Source organism: Gymnoscopelus microlampas (assembly GCF_963454915.1).
Source record: "Gymnoscopelus microlampas genome assembly, chromosome: 16".
Taxonomy (NCBI): Eukaryota; Metazoa; Chordata; class Actinopteri; order Myctophiformes; family Myctophidae; genus Gymnoscopelus; species Gymnoscopelus microlampas.
Genome location: NC_139953.1, coordinates 39605793 through 39627662, shown reverse-complemented (window position 1 = coordinate 39627662; position 21870 = coordinate 39605793). Strand labels below are relative to the sequence as shown.

Genomic DNA, 21870 nt, shown 5'->3' with positions numbered 1-21870 from the left:
AACAGCGACATCAAGCTACAAAGAGACGCCAGGCACTTTGAAAAAAGCTCTTCAAAGAGGCAGTTAAGTGTCAATCAATCAAGTGTTCTTGTTTCACCATTTCCACTCCTCTTCTCTCCTCACAATTCCTCCTCTGTTCTCAAATATTTTCATATCAAGGACCCCCAAATTTACATTGAAATTTTAAATGTAAAGGGAAGAAAAACAAGGTCCGCCACAGTGTAGCTAGCCACAAATGGACGTTTTGGTAGCTTTGTTGCTGGCCCGGTAGTGTGAACAGGGCATTATCCACACAACAGCTTTGAGCTTGTGATCAATTCTCTTCACGGGGGCACAAATCCATTCAACCAAAAGTTACTCCGACACATCAGAGTAACCAGAAGGTCCCTCCTACAGTACCTCTCTGTCTTCTGATGTAGTCCATGATCTTGTGTTCTCCCTCTCCAGGAACACTGGCGTCGGACAAGACCACCTGAAAAGACAAACAGCCGCTAATGAAATGCCTTCTTTTACGGACCACTCGCTAGTGCAGTGGTTCTCGGACATTTTCTAGTCAAGGACCCCCCAAATTGATATGAGTTTAGTCGCGGTGAACCCCCATCTGAACAGAGCTTGTGCCATAAGATTTGTGTTAAAAAAAAAAGCAGCAATATTATTCAAAAAAATAATTCACAATTAAGTATAAAATAGGGTTATAGTAGCAAAACTATTAACTCATTTTGCAGGGGACCCCCTGGCACCACCTCAAGGACCCCTGGGGTTCCCCAGACCTTACTTTGAGAATGAGTGGTTACTAAAGCCTAATTCGACTATCATCGTATAAATGAAGCTTAATTCAGATTATATAAGACATGCTACATAAATGGCAATTCAAAAATTGTCAAAAATTACACACACATGTTGGGTGCTTGTGCATGGTTAGAGAAAGAGCGTGGAGTGCTGTGCTGAGTTGTACTCACTGTGATGTTCCGCCATCCAGGGTCGTTGCTCAGTCTGTCTGCGCAGTAGTAGCGAAGACAATTAGCAAGGTTGTCCATAAACTCGGTTCCCTAGATACACACACACAAAAATATATGTCATAAGATTCTGATAGCTCATTCACCTTGAACCGTTCCGTTGATTATAATAACCACCGCTACGCTAGGTTTTGATTGTAAGTTAACATTTTTTATTAGAATTGTGAGTTAACCTTGTTGCTAATCGTTGGCATCCGTGTTCCAAAAGAAATAACACACTTGAGGCTGTCATTAAAAGAACCACAATGAAAAAATGATATTTGTCCAACTTACTGGAGTAATGCAGTTGCTGTCAAACCTCTCCTTTATCTGATCGGGTGGCAGGTATCCTCCTAAAGATGGTAGGAACAAGACGTAGAGTTAAGTGTACTTGGAGCATTTAGCAGACTGGGTGTTGAAGACAGAAGTTGTCAAATGTTATCACATTGAGGAATGAACTAACTTCATTAGTTAACATTTGAACCTTAGCATCCCCTATTCTGGGGGAAACATTAACTGAAAATAGGCAATCTACAATCTTGTAGATCGGCTACTCTCACCAAAGAGAATTGGTGTAGAGGGAAAAAGAAGAGCAGACAAAGCACAGAGCCAACTCTGATCAAGTTTTCTAAGTATAGAGGGTTTAAGTGGTCTTAAGTCTCTCAGGGAAGGAACAAACATTGCAGTCTTAAAACCCTATATACTTCAGATGTCCGGGTTGCCCCGGGGTTCTATAGAGCGTGCCAAAAATCCTGAAGGGGGCGTCAACAAGTGTCTTTTGGTAGCGGCGGACATCTTTGAGGGGTAAAAACCAGGTTGACTTAACATTGCCCCCCTCAAGTATGTCTGCAGCTACTATGCCACGCCCCCCTGTGGTGACGAGTCGTTGGCACGCTCTATACTTGGTCTACTTCTTTTTTCCCCTCTACACTAAAGCTCTTTGACACAAATAGCCGCTCTACAAGCTCAAAATGTTCACCCCAGAATAGGGAAGCTAGAGTTCATGTGGTTAAAGATGCATATAAAACAGAATAAGACTAACTGGGAGTCAATATATTAGATGCTGATTAAATGTAGCCGACGATCGATGACACCAATATATCAAGAGACAATCAACACATGCCTTTCTTGATGACCTCCTCTCGCACTCGCTCCTTCTCCACCATTAGCTCCGCCCCCTCTTTGGAAGCGCGGAATCTTCTGGAGCGCTGTTGGTTCATCTTGGCACGAGGAGCCTGGTCGGGGTTAAGGACGAAAGCGCTTCATTTATGACACATCCTGGGTCTATTTTGAGCACAGGTACTGTGTGTGTGTAACACTGCATGACGTGACCGTTTGACATCAGACCTGATCAGATGCATCATCAATATACACAGGCAATTTTGTTGTTTGGTTAATTTAAACACCAGTATTTTCAGGGCAAACTGTTTCAGCATTACCTATCTCAGCAGGCGCTACTGTGCAGTTTGTACTAGTAGTAAGTAGTAATTCTCAGGAAAATCACTGCTTATCAATTAATGGATGATGACTGATTAATAAGGTGAATCAACGATCGATTAATTAAACATTTGCATTCCCTAATAGACATATATATTAGCACCATACATCTTCCAAAATATGAACGTTTGGGCTTGCACAGGTTTCAGTCGATGACAGTAGAGTATAGTTCTTCTAAGCCTTGTTCAATGGAGTCTGGTTCATTACTCACCACTCCATCTATAGCCATGTAAAGGACCCTCCTGGGTCGGACGATATTGAACAGGCGATCGATGTACTCAAAGATGAGCACCATCATCTCGTCCTCATTTTTGGGTGCAGGCCTGCAGACAAATTTAAAAACAGAACTCGTTACGAAAACATGGGTTAGACTTACTGCATACTTCTGCTGTCGGGCATAAACTTTGTATCTCCATTTTTTTTTACTTTTTATGTTTTTTTGTTGTTGTAAATTAATGCCCTCCCGACAGAGACGATATATAACCTAAAATGACACGGATGCTTTCCCGATTTAATGGGTTTTAAAGAAGGTGCAGAGATGGAAGGGGACTGACTTGTCTTCAGGGTGACTGCAGGGGTGGATGATTCCATTCATGTCCAGGTACAGGTTGTCGAACTCCGTCTCGTTGGGATTGGGCTTGCTGGTGTCCACCGGTACGCGGACTCCATTGCACTCCTTGGACTGTGGAGAGAAGATATTAAAAAATATATATCATAAATCAGGGGTCTTCAACAGGGCGTCCGTGACCCCTAGGGGGTTCTCAGAGTTACTACAGGGGGCCGCAAAATCTTTGTGCTAGAACCCTAGTATTCTTATACTGAGGAGAACTTAAGCCGAAAATAGCAGATCTACAAGCTCACAAGTTGTGAGCTTGTAGATCGGCAAAGAGGTTTGGTGTAGGTGGGGAATAAAGCAGACTAAGTGCAGAGTGAAAGGTCAAGTTTGCTAAGTATAGACTAGACGGTTTAAGTGGTTAAATCTCCAAAAATACACTGTCCAATCGGTCTATGAATCTATAACCTATGAAAAAAGTTTAATCTGCAACACAATGTTATACAATATGCAGTGGGGGTCCCTGCTACATCTCTCTCTCACCTAAGGGGTCCTTAGACTGACAAATGTTGAAGTCCCCTGTTATAAATAATTACAGTGTTTCTATTCCCCGCCTTCCTAGTTTACATTATTCATGCAATTTTCAACAAAATGCCACAAAAACAACAAAGCGCCTAACAAATGTAATAGTAATGCACTGTAAACCAGTGTTTCTCAAACTTCTTCGCGCTGAAGACCCCACAATTGATATACATTAGGCTGCGGACCCCCAGAGGAGAAGATTTATGATGGCGCGACGCGCTATGAGCTTGTAGATCTGCCATTTTTTCATTCAAAAAAGGTGCCCAAATAACATATGTCTTTTTTTTTAAGCGAACAACTCAACTAAAACATTCTATGGTTCTGGGGGTCCCTAGAACAAAAAATATTTTCAGATGGGGGTCCGTGGCCAAACACATATAATTGTGTGGCCTTGACATGATATACAGCAACATTTCTCACAAAACTGCTGGGATATAAGAAGACATTTAGTAGAATAGGCCTCAGGCTAAGGTCTTAATAACGTGGTTCATTCTAATAACAATACAAACACACCGCGCAGCGTCACGTATTAGCACGATGCTAACAGGCTAACCCACCTTCTCCTCCGTGCAGTGGACGACGATGGTCGAATACTTTCTGCTCAGCCATCGGAAGAACGCCGGGACTCCCATCTATTATTCTCCACTGAACAACAACAGGTGTTAGATAACAACAACACAGCAAGAAGAAACAACCAACGAAACGTATAGAATAGGTTTCTTTTAAAACAAAAACAAGCAGATGAGATGTTGTTGTTGTAACAGCATCGATTAGCGTGAATGTGATAACATGCTGCAGCGGCCCCATACATACATGTACTGTGTCCGGGTCACACCGAGAGCGAGAGTCTGGTTTCCGCCTAAAACACTTGATCACTCCCCGCGAGTCACAGTGCCCCCCGCTGGAGAGAGAGAGAGAGAGATAGAGAGATAGAGCAGGGGTCTTCAACGCTTTCAGGCCAAGGACCCCCTAGCTGAGAGAGAGATGAAGCAGGGACCCCCTCTATATCGTATAAAATTGTGTTTCAGATAAACATTTGCTGCTCTTTTTTTCCCTGTGTGTGTGTGTGTGTGTGTGTGTGTGTGTGTGTGTGTGTGTGTGTGTGTGTGTGTGTGTGTGTGTGTGTGTGTGTGTGTGTGTGTGTGTGTGTGTGTGTGTGTGTGTGTTTTAAACAAGCTTAGTAATTTGTACTTCCATGTACTGTTGTACTGACAAAGAGTAATATTATGGATGAGGTAAAACTTATTTTTTCTCCCCTATCCTAGCCTATCGTTTTGGATTGTACTTGCATTTAGGATAGCAGAGTTTGATAGTCTTCTATCTAGATTGTAATCCAGATTCCAGACGTGTGCATAGATTTCAAATGATGTTATGTTATGTTTATTTATTTGACATGGACATCACAATCACATTGGACGAACCAGATGCATTGCTTAAAGTGTAGCGACGTGTTGTGAGCTTGTAGATCTGCTACTTTCAAAGGATTTTATACATTTGCAGCCTTGTGAAATGGGAAATATTCTGTGTAATAAGTACTTTTACTTTTGGTACTCTTTTGTAAACCAGACTTTTACTTTCTAGTATTTCTACATTGTGGTATTTATTGATACTTTTTTTCACTCAAGTAGAAGATGTGAGATACTTCTTCCACCACTGGTCCCATCGCAGGAGAAGAATCAGATCTGACCTGTCCTGTCCTGACCAGATCCTGCCTGCTGTAGATATAGGGGCAGCCCTGGTAGTGGGTGCCAGGGGTGGAAAAAGTACTCACATTTCTTTACTTAAGTAAAAGTATCAATACTGCAATGTAGAAATACTCTGTTACGAGTAAAAGTACGGAATTCAAAATGTGCTTGAGTAAAAGTACAAAAGTATTGGTATCAAAATGTAAAGTACCAAAAGTCATCATAGGCATCCGTCCATCAGTGATGACAATGGGTTGTGTCTGAAGGGTTAGTTTTTCTCTGGAGTGACTGTCTCTAGTGCAGTTGGCGCAGACGAATGGGGAAGGGTCTGGTACTGGAGTGGGGGCTGCTTCAAGCAGTTTCCTCTTCTGTCTCTTTGCCTGCAGCAAGGAGGAGATGTGTCTCTCCTCGGCACGGCGAGTTCCTGTAGTAACAGTCTGCCTCCAAACGCCAAGGCCTTTTGCAGCTTCCTCCCAGTTGTTGTGTGGTCAATGCAATGCCTGCCTGGCCTGCTTCATATCACGTTTGCAGACGTCCTTGAAGCGCAAGCGTGGGAGACCGAGAGGTCTGGAGCCTGCTGACAGCTCACCGTACAGGACAGCTCTGGTAGTCAAAGTATAGTCATTATGCAGAATGTCCCATTTCACAAGTTTTCAAATGTATAAAAATATTTTGAAAATAGCAGATCTACAAGCTCACAATGCATCGCATCGCGACGCATTGTGAGCTTGTAGATCAGCAATTTTCAAATGGTCAAAATGTATATAGGGCTGAAGTGGTTAATGTATGTTTTGTAATAATAATCCAAATCTACAAAGTAACTAGTAACTAAAGTTTTCAAATAATTGCAGTGGAGTAAAAGCATAATATTTGCCTCTGAGATGTAGTGAAGTAGAAATAAAAGTACGTAAAATTGGAAATACCTCAAAATTGTACTTGAGTAAATGTAGGCTACTTAGTTACTTTACACCACTGGGTGCTGCTTGGGCGGTGTCAGGGAGCGAACAGCGTTTTCCTATCGCTTGACAGTAGCGGGGGGGCGGGGGTTTGTTCTGCTTATGCTGAGATGCTCTCAGCAGGAGGAGCAATGCTCTGACTAAATAAGTGTAGAGGAACATCTTGTGGAGTTTCAGCTACTATGCATCCCAGAAATTAGTACAGTAGATGAAAGCCATTTGATAGCATGCCTCTACTATGTGTATCAATATCAGGGGGTAGATGAGGACCAGGGGGAGAGGAACCAAGTCATTGTGAAGGTGGAGGAATGTGTCACTGGCCAGGTGGAGATGTTCCAGATGGAGAGGAACCAAGTGATTGTGAAGGTGGAGGAATGTGCCACTGGCCAGGTGGAGATGTTCACATGGACCAGCAGCACCATCAGAGATGGAGGAGAAGATGCTCTTACATCTCCTACCGGAGGCCTGGAGGCTCACAGTGATGGGAAAGTGGCTGGAAATCCCAGTGTAACAGAGGTCAGTGGAATTGTTGTCATTCAATGTGACGTGTGTGTGTGTGTGTGTGTGTGTGTGTGTGTGTGTGTGTGTGTGTGTGTGTGTGTGTGTGTGTGTGTGTGTGTGTGTGTGTGTGTGTGTGTGTGTGTGTGTGTGTGTGTGTGTGTGTGTGTGTGTGTGTGTGTGTGTGTGTGTGTGTGCTCTATGAAAATTCTAAGGAGGCTTTATGAAAGATTGATTGCTTTCTTGTGACAACGTATCACAATCCTATATTAAAATTGGCTTAAGGGAGGACGGACGGACGGACCTCTGGTCCAGGTGAAACCAGAACCAGCACAGATTAAAGGTGAACAGCAGGAGGAACTACTTCAAAGACCACAGGAGGCTGATCGGTTAACATTGACATTAGACAGATGTACATATGGATCCGGATATGTTAGCCGTATGGAATATGCAGGTACATCACTTTCTCACGCATCTCTCTGTGTCTCTCTCTCTCTCTCTCTCTCTCTCTCTCTCTCTCTCTCTCTCTCTCTCTCTCTCTCTCTCTCTCTCTCTCTCTCTCTCTCTCTCTCTCTCTCTCTCTGCTTCTGTAGAGCTGTTCGTTCATTGTAGCTGGGTTATCAAGTAGCTTGTCTGTTTCAAATAGTTAGCACCCTCTCAAGCTTAAACACTATATAGGCCTACAGTAGAAGGGAGAAAGAATAATAGTCAACTCTAACTTATCTTTTGTCCAGAGTTCCATCACCTGCCTGTTTGCCCCCCTGAACACAAGGAGAGGAACTCCAGTCTGGTCCAGAAGGAACCAGAGCCTCCACAGATTAAACAGGAACAGGAAGAGGAGCCACTTCAGAGACCAGTGGAGGCTGCTGGGTCACTAGCAGTGAAAACTGAAGACGACGATGAAAACATGACAGAGACAGAGCCTGTGGCCAGCAACTCAACTGAACACATAAAAACACAAGCTGACGTAGAGGACTGTGGAGCATCACAAGTTCCAACCAGCGATGGCCGGCCCCTCTCTTCACACAGTTCTGATGAAGACGTCACTGGAGACCGTGATGAGTTGGAGGAGAACAGGGAAGACCAGTCAGCTTTAGACAAACCGAACTCTCACAAGGCGCAGAATGTGAAGGGACGGCGCTTGGCTTTGCGCAACAAGCTGGCCCGGGGCCGGAAATCATCAAAACAAAGTCCATCCACGAGGACTGACACAGGGAAGAAAAGCTGTACTTGTACAGAGTGTGGCAAAGTCTTTGGATGCACAAGTTATCTGAAACGACACATGAGGACTCATACAGGTAAAAAAAAAAAAAAAACTTTACACGTATTATTACTCGACTATATGTGTTTGTAATGTTAACAAGGAACAGTACAATATTTAGCATTGTAAATATGCTTGAATTATAACAAACATAGACAGTTCATTCATTTTAAATGTCCAATCATCTCTAAACATCAGGCAATCACTGTGTTCCAGGAATATGTTGATCTGACAGTCATTTGCTTCTAACTGCCCATCAGGTCTGAAGTCTAAAGCTGTTCTGAAGAGACACAGGACTGGTCAGGTAAAAACCTGCTCGCCTCGGCCAAGTGAGGAAGAGGAGGAGGAGGAGGAGGAAGAGAAGGAAAATGAAGACGGGACCCCTCGTCTGTCTGGTATTCATTTATTTCTCAACTTTCTTCTTGTGTTTGTAATGTTAACAAGCAAAAGTCCAACAGCTATGTGATTATGCTCTACTGAAATATAGACAGTTTATTCATTTTAAAGGGCAAGACCACTTTGGTAGAGGTTTGGGTTGTGTGTGAAATCAAAAATAATTGCTCCATTAATTAGACATTGATAATTCAAAATATGCTCCTCATTGACTTACATTGTACGGTAAAACAGCTCTCAAAGTCACTCTTTTAGCACATAAATGAACACAAACAAAGTTGATTCAGACAAAATAGAACATCACCAAACCCAGTACTGTTTTCTTTTTTAAATAAAAATGTTAACTTCCTGTTGATTTTGCTATTTTATTAAGAAGAAAACCTGGACTGGATTCGCGGATCCGAATCCGGATCTTCAAATAGTAAAATCAGCAGGAAGTTAACATTTTTATTTTAAAAAAACAGTACTGGGTTTGGTGATGTTCTATATTGTCTGAATCAGCTTTGTTCGTGTTCGTTTACGTGCTTAAAGAGTGACTTTGAGAGCTGTTTTACCGTACAATGTAAGTCAATGAGGAGCACATTTGGAATTATCAATTTCTAATCAATGGAGCAATTATTTTTGATTTCTTGTCCACCTTTGGAGTTGCATCATGGCAAGGTAAATACACAACCCAAACCTCTACCAAAGTGGTCTTGCCCTTTAAATGTCCAATACTCCCTAAACATCAGACAATCACTGTTGGGTATAGAGTTCTCTGAATATAAATGATAACTGCCCCCCCACCCCCCCCCCCCCCCCTCCCCCACCAGGAAAGAACTCTTCACCTCGACCAAGCGATGAAGAGGAAGAGGGAGAAGACGAAGAGTGGACTCCTGATCTCTCTGGTATGTGTACACTATTACCAAAGTACAGTAGTACTTAATATTGTTTCAGAAGTTTTATTCAGCTAGAAGTAGTGTTAGTTAACTCAAAGTAGTGCCCATATCCAGTTCTTTTTTTTAATGGGTCTACTCTGTACATGACAATTGCTTTTCATAAGTTCAGATCAACATGTTGTGCTTGTAGATAGTTGGCAGCCATGGTTTAACTGAGATTATAGGTGTGAATACCACTCCTGTTCTGCAAGTCTGTCCTTGAACTTAAGACAACTCAGTGGATAGCTACAGTTATGGACATTGTGGTTAAAGCCATAGCACATAATTGGGTTACCAATGAATGTATCCCAAGTGAAAAAATAATATACTAAATGTATTTTTCAGAAGTATACTTAATATACTCTTTTTGTACTTGATAAATTACATTTAAATTGTGTTATTTTGGAACCACTTAAGTAGTACTTAGTATATTAAAAGTTGAACTAAAGATATGCTAAAACATATCTTTAATATACTTTTATGTACTTTCCCCCCCCAAAAAAATACAATTTAATTACAACTTTACTTAACTGAAGTACAATTGCTGAAGTATACTATCATTACATTTATAGTGCATTACAAATACATATCAAGTACTAAATAAATATATATAGAGTATATAGCAATTATGCTTAAAATATACAATCAATGTATTACAAATATACTTGGAGTATAAAATAAATGAATGTGAAGTATACTTTTAATAGTTTCAAGTATACTATCAATGTAATAATACAGTATTTAAACTACAATCCAAATGTGCTAAAATATACTTTCAATGTAATAATAATGTATTTCAACTACAACTCAATTTAACTAAATGTACACAGTTAGTTAATTTAGAATATACTATTATTACATTGAAAGTATATTTTAAGCATAATTGCTATGTACTCTATATTTATTTATTTAGTACTTGATATGTATTGGTAATACACTATAAATTGAATGATAGCACACTTTAATGACATCAGCAAAACTGTACTTCAGATACTATAAGTATATTTGTAATTAAATTGTATTTTTTGTGGGGGAGAAAGTACATAAAAGTATATTAAAGATATGTTTTAGCTTATCTGTAGTGCAACTTTTGGTATATTAAGTACAACTTAAATGTTTCCAATCAACATAATTTAAATTGAATTTTATAAAAAAGTACAAATGAGTATATTCAATATTCTTCTGTGAAATGTAATTTAATATTTTTTTCAAAATAACCCTACACGAATGGAAGAGCAATGTAACATGAAGGCTTGAGGTTTAGTTGTCTGTAAGAGCTATGACAACTCTCAATTGATACAACCTTCAACAACACACTCACGCTATATTTAATGATGTGAAAAGGGGAGAGAGACTCACCAAACAAACAGACATTTACACTCATGGTTTTACTAACAAATGACATAAAATACCATAAATCACCAAATAGCACCACAACAAAACACTAAACTCAATAACCCATAACATAACCGCACTACGCATTCCCATATTCAAATAATAACACAAATAAGAACAATAACACAAATTTCCCAGCATGCACTGCGCCTCAGTGCATGCTGGGAAATGGACTTCCTCTAGCCACCATAAATGTAATGATAGTATACTTTAATGACATCAGCAAAAGTGTCCTTCAGATAGATACTGTAAGTATATTTGTAATTAAAGTATATATATATTTAATTAAATAAAAATGTGCTTTTCAAAAGTGTATTCATATAATGTTTATTTTTTGTTTAACTTAAGTACATTTAATGTTAAATATATTTAAATGATTATAGTATAAGTGCTTTTACAGTATATTTATAGTAGATTATCCTCAATATGCACTTATTTTAAGATATACTATAATATACTTATTAAAAGTATACTTTTCACAAAAACGATTTAAAATATGTTCAAGTATATATTTTTGTAAGTATGTTGATGTCTATTTTATTGAAGTTTCACTTAAGTACTACTTCGTAAAAGTACACTTTTCATCAGTGCAGTTATAATATAAGGCTGAAAAAATATACCGAAAAAGCATTATACTTAAAGTTTGCTTTAGTATACTTTTTAAGTATACTATCATGAATATGTTCCCGGATGCTATTAGTAATATACTTCTTAACGTTATACTTGTAATATACTTGTTTTAAAGTGCATTCAATACATACTTCTACAAAGCACATGAAATACTAACTAAGCACATTTTGTTTAAAGTTTACTAATGTGCTTTGTCAAAATATATTTTTAATGCACTTTAAAACATGTATATTACAAGTATAATGTTAAGAGGTATATTACTAATAGCATCCAGGAGTAATATACTTCTTGAAATTATACTTGTTATATTATATTATACTTGTTTTAAAGTGCATTCAAAATATATTTTTACAAAGCACATTAGTAAACTTAAAAAAAGTGTGCTAAATTACAAATTAATTTATGTTAGTATTTAATGTGCTTTGTAGAAATATGTTTTGAATGCACTTTAAAACAGGTATATTAGAAGTATAATGTTAAGAAGTATATTACTAATAGCATCTGGAACATATTCATAAATAGTATACTTATAAAGTATAGTAAAGCAAACTTTAAGTATAATACTTTTTCAGTATATTTTTTCAGCCTTATACTATAAATACACTGATGAAAAGTGAACTTTTACGAAGTAGTACTTAAGTGAAACTTCAATAAAATAGGCATTAACATACTTACAAAAATATATACTTGAACATATTTTAAATAGTTTTTGTGAAAAGTATACTTTTAATAAGCATATTATAGTATATCTTAAAATAAGTGTATATTGAGGATAATTTGCTATGAATATACTTTAAAAGCACTTAAAATATAATAATTAAAAATATATTTAACATTAAATGTACTTAAGTTAAACAACAATTCAACAGTATATGAATAGACTTTTGAAAAGTACATTTTTATTTAATTAAATATATATTTTTTGTTTAGTACACTTTGAACAATGTGCTAAATTACAACTTAATTCATGTTGACATTAAATTTGCTTTGTAGAAATATATTTTGAATACACTCTGACTATATTTGCTAAAATATATTTTGCCCAAAAATGCACTGTTAGTATGCTTTGACAAAAGTTCAAATTGACAATTAACATACTTTTTGTGCTAAAAGTATACTTTAGCACAAAAAAAATACATTTTTTTTTCACTTGGGATTAGTCAACAATCCAGCGTTTGTATCATTGTACACCTTACCTTCTAGGTGTGTGTGTGTGTGTGTGTGTGTGTGTGTGTGTGTGTGTGTGTGTGTGTGTGTGTGTGTGTGTGTGTGTGTGTGTGTGTGTGTGTGTGTGTGTGTGTGTGTGTGTGTGTGTCTGCGCGTGCGTGCGTGCGTGCGTGCGTGCGTGTGTGTGTATGTGTGTGTGTGTGTGTGTGTGTGTGTGTGTGTGTGTGTGTGTGTGTGTTACAGGTGGTCAGGTGATGGAAGGAGTAGCAGAGTGTTCCAGTGACAGAAAGCTCAGGAAACGGTCAGAAATTAAATACACAGAACCGGAAGTTCCAGACGACGAACATTACTACTGTAGGTCATCTTTGGCTGCGTCCAAAATCACATTCTACATGCTACACACTAATCTGTATGTACTAATCTGTATCACATCATTTTGAGTGCATACAGGACACAATGGTATTATGTTTAATTTCTGACATACTGAACAGACCAAGTGGAATGTTAGGAAAGTGCCCCATCTTGTGACAAAGCAGAGGTACTACGGCATACATGCTCCCATTTCATCACAGTGTATTTGCCTTATTCTTGGCCCTCCTCCAGGGGAAGGAGGAAACACATGGTCGCCTATTGGAAATGTTATTGGTTTAAACAAATAAGTACATTCTTCTACAGTAGCTGTGTGTAATAGAAGAGTAATTGACATTATGCCAGAGGTTTGGTTACTGCACGCCATGTATGTTGTAGTCGTTGGAACTATACCACTGCATTTATACCATCTGTGTCCAGTATTGCATACTGTAAGATTTCCAGAATTTAGGATGCATTTCATGTACTATTGAGTAGCTACTAAACTTTCAAACATACACATTTGGCTTACTAAATAGTATGGTACGTGCATGCGTGTGTGCGTGTGTGCGTGTGCGCGTGTGCGTACGTGCGTGCGTGCGTGCATGTGTGTGCGTGTGTCCAGTCTGTGATCGGTGTGGGGAGTTCTTTTTAGAGAAATGTGAGGTACACGGAGAGCCTAAATTCATCGAGGACACAGATATAGCTAAAGGAGAGACTAACCGAGCCAGGAAGACCCTGCCTCCTGAATTTAAGGTATACCGTATTCACTAAAAAACAATAACATATAAGCTAACACACACTATGTTAATATATGCCTCCCTCCCTGTCTTTCTCTAACTGTGTGTGTGTGTGTGTGTGTGTGTGTGTGTGTGTGTGTGTGTGTGTGTGTGTGTGTGTGTGTGTGTGTGTGTGTGTGTGTGTGTGTGTTTGTGTGTGTGTGTGTGTGTGTGTGTGTGTGTGTGTGTGTGTGTGTGTGTGTGTGTGTGTGTGTGTGTGTGTGTGTGTGTGTGTGTGTGTGTGTGCGTGAGGCGTGTGTGTGCTTTCAGATTAGAAAGTCACGCATTCGAGGTGCAGGTCAAGGAGTGTTTTACTGTGGAGACTCTAAGCTTCCTGTCGGGACTCACTTTGGTCCTTATGAAGGACTGAAGACTGGCAAAGAGGAGGCTGTAGAGAGTGGATACTCCTGGGTGGTGAGTCTGTGTGTGTGTGTGTGTGTGTGTGTGTGTGTGTGTGTGTGTGTGTGTGTGCGTGCGTGCGTGCGTGCGTGCGTGCGTGCGTGCGTGCGTGCGTGCGTGCGTGCGTGCGTGCGTGCGTGCGTGCGTGCGTGCGTGCGTGCGTGCGTGCGTGGGGAGTAAAATGTGTTAGTAGAAATTCTGGCCTAATGGTAGCACTAGAGGCAATACCACTGGGTCAGCTATGTGTATACGATATGATATTTGTATGTCATACAGTATAGAGAAAGGCCTTTATATCAGTATACCCTAGGTTCATATAGACAGATGTTTTTATGTCAGCATGAACGTATATGTAAGTAGACTTGTGGCCTTAGGTCAGGAGCCTATCTCCTGTTTCTCACTGAGCTGGTATGTCAGTATACTTAAACATAAATAATGTGTTTATTTTTCTTTAGATCCGCAGGGAGAGAAACCGTTATGACTACATTGATGCTAAGGACGAGACTTGGTCCAACTGGATGAGGTAGGACATAATTTTCTGGTTGTAAACTCTTGTAGATCAATGCTTTCTCCCACAAACTATTAGTTTACATCTATACATATCAATATACGGTATAAATGCAGTATGTAGACCTCAGATTATAGATACAAATATATCTTTAGAGCTTGTACCAGGCACAGAAAAAGACAGACCTTCAACCTCCACTCAGGAACAACAGGTTCCTGCCTGACCTCTGCACACAGGCTTGTAATCAGGAAACAGGCATCAGAAATATCCTAAAATTAATCCTACAACAGGCAGTCCGTGTAGTGATGATAAAATATTCTGTTCAATTTGGAGACCAATATCTTTTGTATGTTTTGTGTATAGGGTCTATTTTTTTGTTTTTAGGTACATACAAATTGAAAATTGTATATGTGCTGTGCTGTGTGTGTGTGTGTGTGTGTGTGTGTGTGTGTGTGTGTGTGTGTGTGTGTGTGTGTGTGTGTGTGTGTGTGTGTGTGTGTGTGTGTGCGTGCGTGCGTGCGTGCGTGCGTGCGTGCGTGCGTGCGTGCGTGCGTGCGTGCGTGTGTGTGTGTCAGGTATGTGAACTGTGCTCGTAATGAAACAGAACAGAACCTGATAGCGTTCCAGCATCGAGGACGGGTCTTGTATCGTTGTTGTCGTCCTGTGGCCAGGGGAGAAGAGCTGCTTGTATGGTACGGAGATGAGTATGCAAAGGAACTGGGAATCATCTTTGATGAGCTGTGGAACAATAAGAGCACTGTTAAAGGTAACCATCTATCTGTCTGTTAAATGTAACTTGAATGTCTGAGTAGTGTATCTATCTATTACGAATTAAACTAAAGTAGATTGCTTACGTAGCTCATGCAGGTCTGATGAGAACACGTTGGGTTTTGTCTTTGTTTTGTTTTATTTTTTGTTTTCTTGGGGGGGGGGGGGAGAGCCTACTTAAGTACAGTACTTGAGTAAAAGTACTTTTTTACTCGTTGAACAAAACAAAGGAAAGTAAAGACCATGCCTAGAGGCTGTCTGGGACCTGTTTGGACATACTGTTAACTAAGCCGGTTAGCTACTGTAAAAGACTTGATAGCTAGATAACCTAGCACTGTTGGCTACCATTACCGTTAAGGATTATCTAACAAAAGTGTCAACACATAGTAACAGATAAGGCAATGTCAGCTATATGTTACAACATCGTTGCATGCAGTGTGAACAAACTACAACATCATCTAACAAAAAAAAATTAGGAATCTGAAATGTTTTACTCTACAGTTGATGTTGTCGACAAAAATGTATTTTGGCGGGCCTTGATGGCGTCTGATGGCTGATTTTACACCTGGTTGCATTCTGAAATTAGCTCTTAACGTGTCGCGCTGCGCTTCTCCACCAGTCCTTCCCTAACATTTTAGTCTAGTTTTTATTTCGTTTTTATTTAGTTTTCGTCAGTGAAAAAAGGTAGTCGACAAACATTTTCCGTCATACTGTAGTTTTAGTCTACGAAATTAACACTGCCGTACTGTCCTGTTCCTGTGGCTGTGGTTGAGGCTGAGGTGTGTGGTAATCCTCTTCTTGGTTACAATGTCTGTGTGCATAATCCAATACCACCAGACAGACCAGTCGGTGAGTCAGGTACAGAGGCATGAGGCAGGCACCTGATGGGGTAAAAAGCGTAGTTGATTGTTGCTGCCAGGGGCTTTGTGGCCGGGGCCCTCGGAGCTTCGGGCCAAGGGCTGAAGCCCTGTGAGCCTGATGCGTTAATCCGGGGCCGCCTTCGCTTCATTTTAATGCAACAAAAAATGGGGTTGAGGTGAACCAGAACCTAAAATGTCTAGTTTTGACACATTTTATCCCCCTTCTATAATCTCTCTTCCTCTCTTTCACGCCCCCCCCCCTCCCCCCCCCTCTCTCTCTCAGGAGTCTTGTCCAAGTCTTCCCAGGCTCAGGTCTTCTCCTGTTCTGAGTGTCCATACGCCTTCACGTCTCACGTCTTCCTCCATAAACACTTGAAGAGGAGCCACAACGACATCTACTGCCAAATGCTGAGGAGTGGACACATCACCTCAGCAGCCTTTCAGCCAATCAACGGCTCTGTAACCAGCCAGAAACCAGGAGGCACAGACCAACCAAGATCTTGCAGTGGTCAGCAGTCTACCAAGACTTTAACTCAGCCTAGAGAAGTAGAGACACATCGCATGTCTTACGCAGGAAAGAAAAAACATGCCTGTAAACAATGTGACAAGAGTTTCAGTAAGTTAAGTCAACTGGAGGGACACCAGCGTGTCCACACTGGAGAAAAACCTTTCCAGTGTAGCCAGTGTAACAAGAGTTTTAGTCAGTCACCTAACCTGAAAAGACATCAGCGTGTCCACACTGGAGTAAAACCATTCCAGTGTAGCCAGTGTAACAAGAGTTTTAGTCAGTCACAACACCTGAACACACACCAGCGTGTCCATACTGGAGAAAAACCTTTCCAGTGTAGCCAGTGTAACAAGAGTTTTAGTCAGTCACAAGAACTGAACAGACACCAGTGTGTCCATACTGGAGAAAAGCCATTCCAGTGTAGCCAGTGTAGCAAGAGTTTTAGACAGTCACCTAACCTGAACAGACACCAGCGTGTCCACACTGGAGAAAAACCTTACATCTGTAAACAGTGTCACAGGAGTTTCACTCTGTCACATAACCTGATAAAGCACCTGCATATTCACACCAAGGGACAAACATGTCCACTGTAAATGGTGTGAGAATTAAACAGCTGTATGCCGGTAGGGAGGCGGTTATACAAGTAACATATTATATACTACTTAATACTTTATAAAAAAGAGAGAAAACACAAAGATATAATTTAAAGAATTAGAAAGTGTATATATTATGAATTGAAAGAGAATTGAGGGCACAACTGCACAGGTCTATAGGTTCACTTCCTGGCGCTCCAACACATGTAATTGTCAGGTTTTGTTAGCAAATTAAAATTCATATGTTTGCAATAAAAATATCATAAAAACAAAGCTCTTGTGTGTATCAGACCAGATGGAACCATCATAGAAGTTCTCATCTGTCTTGCACTTCTCTTATCTGTGTGTGTGTGTGTGTGTGTGTGTGTGTGTGTGTGTGTGTGTGTGTGTGTGTGTGTGTGTGTGTGTGTGTGTGTGTGTGTGTGTGTGTGCGTGTGTGCGTGTGTGCGTGTGTGCGTGTGTGCGTGCGTGCGTGCGTGCGTGCGTGTGCCACTCAATTGTATACTATCACAAGCTGCAATCAACAAGACAAAAAAAGCAGCGCTGATGGGAGAGACTAAAATATATTTTGCTCGTTGGTGGGCAAAGCCTGTCTGGGTGGTGTGTGTGTGGGGGGGGGGGGAGTAATTACTGTCAGAGCCAAATTATTCTAATGTCTTGCTCTTTGTAGAGCATCATGCAAGATATCATGCTAGTATCACAACGCAAGGGTCTTAAAGGATGACGTCACCCATTTTCAACCTGTCTTCATATAATAGGTCCTCACTAATGCTCATGATAAAATGGTACAATTCTTTTCTACTCAGTCTGTGTCTCAGAGGAGGGCTGTGGACAGTTCAGAATCCCATCTACCAGTGACATCATCGATGGGGAATCCAAGCGAATACAAACTGCAGGCTTTGCGATCATCTTACAAATGAACATTTTGAAATCTTGTTGGGAAAAAAAATCCTGCCTAATGATGATGTCACTGGTAGACAGGTTTCTGGACTGTCCACAGCCCTCCTCTGAGAAACAGACTGAGTAGGAAGAAATTGTACCATTTTATCATGAGCATTAGTTAGGACCTATTATATGAGGATAGGTTGAAAATGGGTGAAGTCGTCCTTTAATGAGGAGCTTCTATTGAGTTGCTTTTCGTGATTTTCTTTTCAGACGTTCAGTCAGCTACATTGCTGTTTTCTAATTGTGCAGAAGTAAACATCAAACCTCTAAATTGGAGGTCTAAAGCAATAGAATCAACACATTCCAAACACACCCATAGCAGGGGCGTGGCATTATTATAGTGTGTCTATTCACCTGTTTCCTAGGCTGTGTGTTTTCCACTTCCTGTCGGATTTCATTGGATATCATTAGTCATCTGACCAGTTTCATTGTATTTCATTGCATTGGATCAAATCGACAGGAAGTGGAACACAAACAGGATGTGAAAAGCCTAGGAAACAGGTGAATAGGCCTCCTTACGTTTTTACAGTCATTCTGTATTTTTGTATTATTTGTATGTGTCATGTATTTTTGAATCTCACAAGTCACTTGTTTGTTTGGTTTACTAACCTCAGGCACTTAATAGGCCCTGCAGTGGCCTGTATTTACGTATATTGAGTTGGCTCTGTGTGATCATCTTATAAACTGTAATGTAATTGCATTCTATTTCACATAGTACTTGTCCTTTCCTGGTACCCTAATAACAATACTGAGTACTCATTGTTAGCTTCCAAGGTGATGACAGAGGCACCTGTACTCATTTGGACTTGATTGCATCATACACTATTTATACCTCACTTCCTGTTGTATTGTCCTGTTAGTTTGAAACACGTCCGTTGTTCAGCTGGCTATTTTCTCATTTTCATATCTGTTGACAACCCTAATATATGTGTATATAGTTCTCATATCTCAACTGCATCAGCTCTGAGAGAGAATGACCACATGGGGATGACACACTTGTCAGTGATCTGACGTCACAATAACCTTATCATCAGTAGTGCTACGTCACTGGCTGCTTGCTCAAAAGATGATGAATGTGAATGATGTCAAAATGGGATAGTTGTGGGTTTTGAGTTTTGCATGCTGTTAGAAAAGCAATTTTTTGCCATATGTAGACAGTTATGAAGGCATACAATGTGATATGTGTACAGCTGTTGCTTTTGGTTTGCTGTCTACAGACTATTAGAGGACAATATACTAATCCTCTCAACAAATACATCCGCCATCATGAGGGCCTGTCCTATGACACAGAAGCCCTGCGCCTGCAGTCACTAGTCAAAAACAACACGCTGCAGCTGGACTTCTACTCTCATGGAAGGCACTTTAAGTTGCAGATGACGAGGGACACCTCCACCTTTTCTCCAGATCTCACCATAAAGGTATCAGGAGAGGATCTGCCCTTGGATATAGGCTATATCGACTTCATTTACACTGGACAAACATTTGGTGAAAATGGCACCTATACCTATGCTCATGGGTCAGTGATTGATGGCCGTTTCGAGGGCTCCATCAACACACACGAAGGCACGTACTACGTAGAACCCTCTGAGAGGTACTTCAAAGAGAGGAATGTGTCCTATCACTCTGTCATCTATCACGAGGATGACATCATTCATCCGGAGGGTGGCTATGGTAACCACTCGGTGTGGATGCAGGAGGACCAGGCGTCAGCAGTGGAGGCGGAGGACACAGTTAGCAAGCTGCTGGTGGACAGAGGTCACAGTCCAGTCACCCTACTACAGAGGAAGGACAAGACCACCTGTGAGCTCTTGATCCAGACGGACCACCTCTTCTACAACTACTACGGCACAAAGAGGAAGGTCATGGATGAGATCAACAGCCACGTGAAGACTCTCAACTCCATTTTTCAGAAAACAGATTTCAATGGCATCCACAACATCAACTTTGTGGTGAAAAGGATTATAATCAACACTACCAGCGCCATGGGGGACGAGTCCAATCCTTTCCGCTTTCACAACATCAGCGGTAGGACATTTTTGGACCTCTTCTCACAACAGAACCACGATAGTTACTGTCTGGCCTATGCCTTCACCTACAGAGACTTTGAGAAGGGGGTGACTGGCAGGGCTTGGAAACCCGAGTTGGAACCAAAACTACGGCCCGGGGGCATCTGCGAGAAGCATAGGTTCTTTGGTTTTGATAAGTCGTGGAAATCTCTGAACGCGGGCATCATTACTGTGAAGAACTACGACAGGCATGTCCCTCCCAAGGTCTCACATATCACCCTCGCCCATGAGGTCGGACACAGCTTTGGCTCTCCTCACGACGATACACCTGAATGCACCCCGGGAACACAGGAGGGGAACTACATCATGTTTCCCTACCAAATCGACACATCGGGGGACAAGCCCAACCACAGGAGGTTCTCGCCATGCAGCATCAACGCCATCAGCGAGGTCCTTAAGGAGAGGATGAAGATCTGCTTTGTTGAAGCTGGCCAGCCTATCTGTGGTAATGGGCTAGTGGAGAAAGATGAACAGTGTGACTGTGGCTACAGTGATCAGTGCGAAGAATCCTGCTGCTATAGCGCTGATGAGGACGATGACAAGAGGTGCAAACTAAAACCCGGGAAAGAATGCAGTCCCAGTCAGGGTTCTTGCTGTGACCCAGCGACATGCGATTTAAAGCCCAAAGGTGACAGCTGCAGACTGGAATCGGAGTGTGCCCATGAAAGCATGTGTAACGGTACACACGTGAGGTGCCCTCCCTCACAATTCAAGGCCGACTTCAATACCACCTGCAATGGAAACACACAAGTCTGCCTCAATGGGGTTTGCGCAGGTTCCATCTGTCAGAAACATGGTCTGGAGGCGTGCACCTGTGCGAGCCCAGAAGGCGTGGATGAGAAAGCCCTGCAGTGCTATGTCTGCTGCATGGAGAAAATGAAGCCAGACACCTGCCAGAGCACAGACTCTGAGAAATGGGTCAGTTTCTTCAAAAGGAAGCTCATAACTCTGCAGCCTGGATCACCCTGCAATGACCTCAAGGGCTACTGTGACGTGTTCTCGAAGTGTCGCCCGGTGGACGCAGACGGGCCTCTGTTAAAGCTGCTGAAGAACCTTTTTAATCCAGAGCTGTACAAGACCATTGCTGAGTGGATGGTGGCTAACTGGTGGGCAGTGCTGTTCATGGGTATTGCTTACATTGAGTTGACGTCTACCTTCCTTAGGTTCTATAGCGTCCAGACACCCAGCAGCAACCCTAAGCTGCCTCCACCCCTGCCACTGCCAGGTACGTACGTTGAAGAGAAGAGCCCAGCCACAGTCCCGGGGCTGGATACGGACGTCTTATCTTTGCCTTGATTCCTCCTAATGCCTACAATGGGAACTCTTTAGTACAAAAAGTTATCTTTATTCACCACCTGCAAAACTCTGGAAAACCTCCTCTCTCTGGAGAACGGCTTCACTTTCTCTGGCCCAACAAACTGATGCAGTATACCTCTGCTAAGAGTTATATGATCAGCGGTTCACACAACTTTTCCCACGCATGGCTCTGTAGGAGGCTAGCCGTCTACAATGTTGACTTCCACTGCATAATCCCTAATCGGCACGTCACGCCATTATCCACATTTTG

At 41.3% G+C, this 21870-nt stretch overlaps 1 protein-coding gene and 1 pseudogene across 3 annotated transcripts in view; one reads left to right on the top strand and one right to left on the bottom strand.

Annotated features, from left to right (window-relative positions):
* Nucleotides 1-4427, bottom strand: part of xrn2 (5'-3' exoribonuclease 2) — a 41298-nt gene extending 36871 nt beyond the window's left edge. For both annotated transcript variants that reach the window (XM_084082922.1, XM_084082923.1), the window contains exons 1-7: nucleotides 4185-4427; nucleotides 3047-3174; nucleotides 2704-2815; nucleotides 2119-2230; nucleotides 1290-1348; nucleotides 960-1049; nucleotides 400-472 (exon numbers count right to left, since the gene is read on the bottom strand). In XM_084082922.1, the coding sequence (XP_083939048.1) occupies nucleotides 400-472; nucleotides 960-1049; nucleotides 1290-1348; nucleotides 2119-2230; nucleotides 2704-2815; nucleotides 3047-3174; nucleotides 4185-4259 (649 nt within the window). In that variant the 5' untranslated portion in view covers nucleotides 4260-4427. The remainder of the gene's footprint in view (nucleotides 1-399; nucleotides 473-959; nucleotides 1050-1289; nucleotides 1349-2118; nucleotides 2231-2703; nucleotides 2816-3046; nucleotides 3175-4184) is intronic.
* A 430-nt stretch (nucleotides 4428-4857) lies between these two features.
* On the top strand, nucleotides 4858-21609 carry LOC311063833 (disintegrin and metalloproteinase domain-containing protein 10-like; annotated as a pseudogene). The gene is made up of 11 exons: nucleotides 4858-4862; nucleotides 5699-5918; nucleotides 6524-6784; nucleotides 7593-8064; nucleotides 8288-8422; nucleotides 9233-9307; nucleotides 13533-13633; nucleotides 14511-14578; nucleotides 15235-15329; nucleotides 16475-16650; nucleotides 19455-21609. The product of its transcript is annotated as a disintegrin and metalloproteinase domain-containing protein 10-like (transcript).
* The last annotated feature ends 261 nt before the right edge of the window (nucleotides 21610-21870 follow it).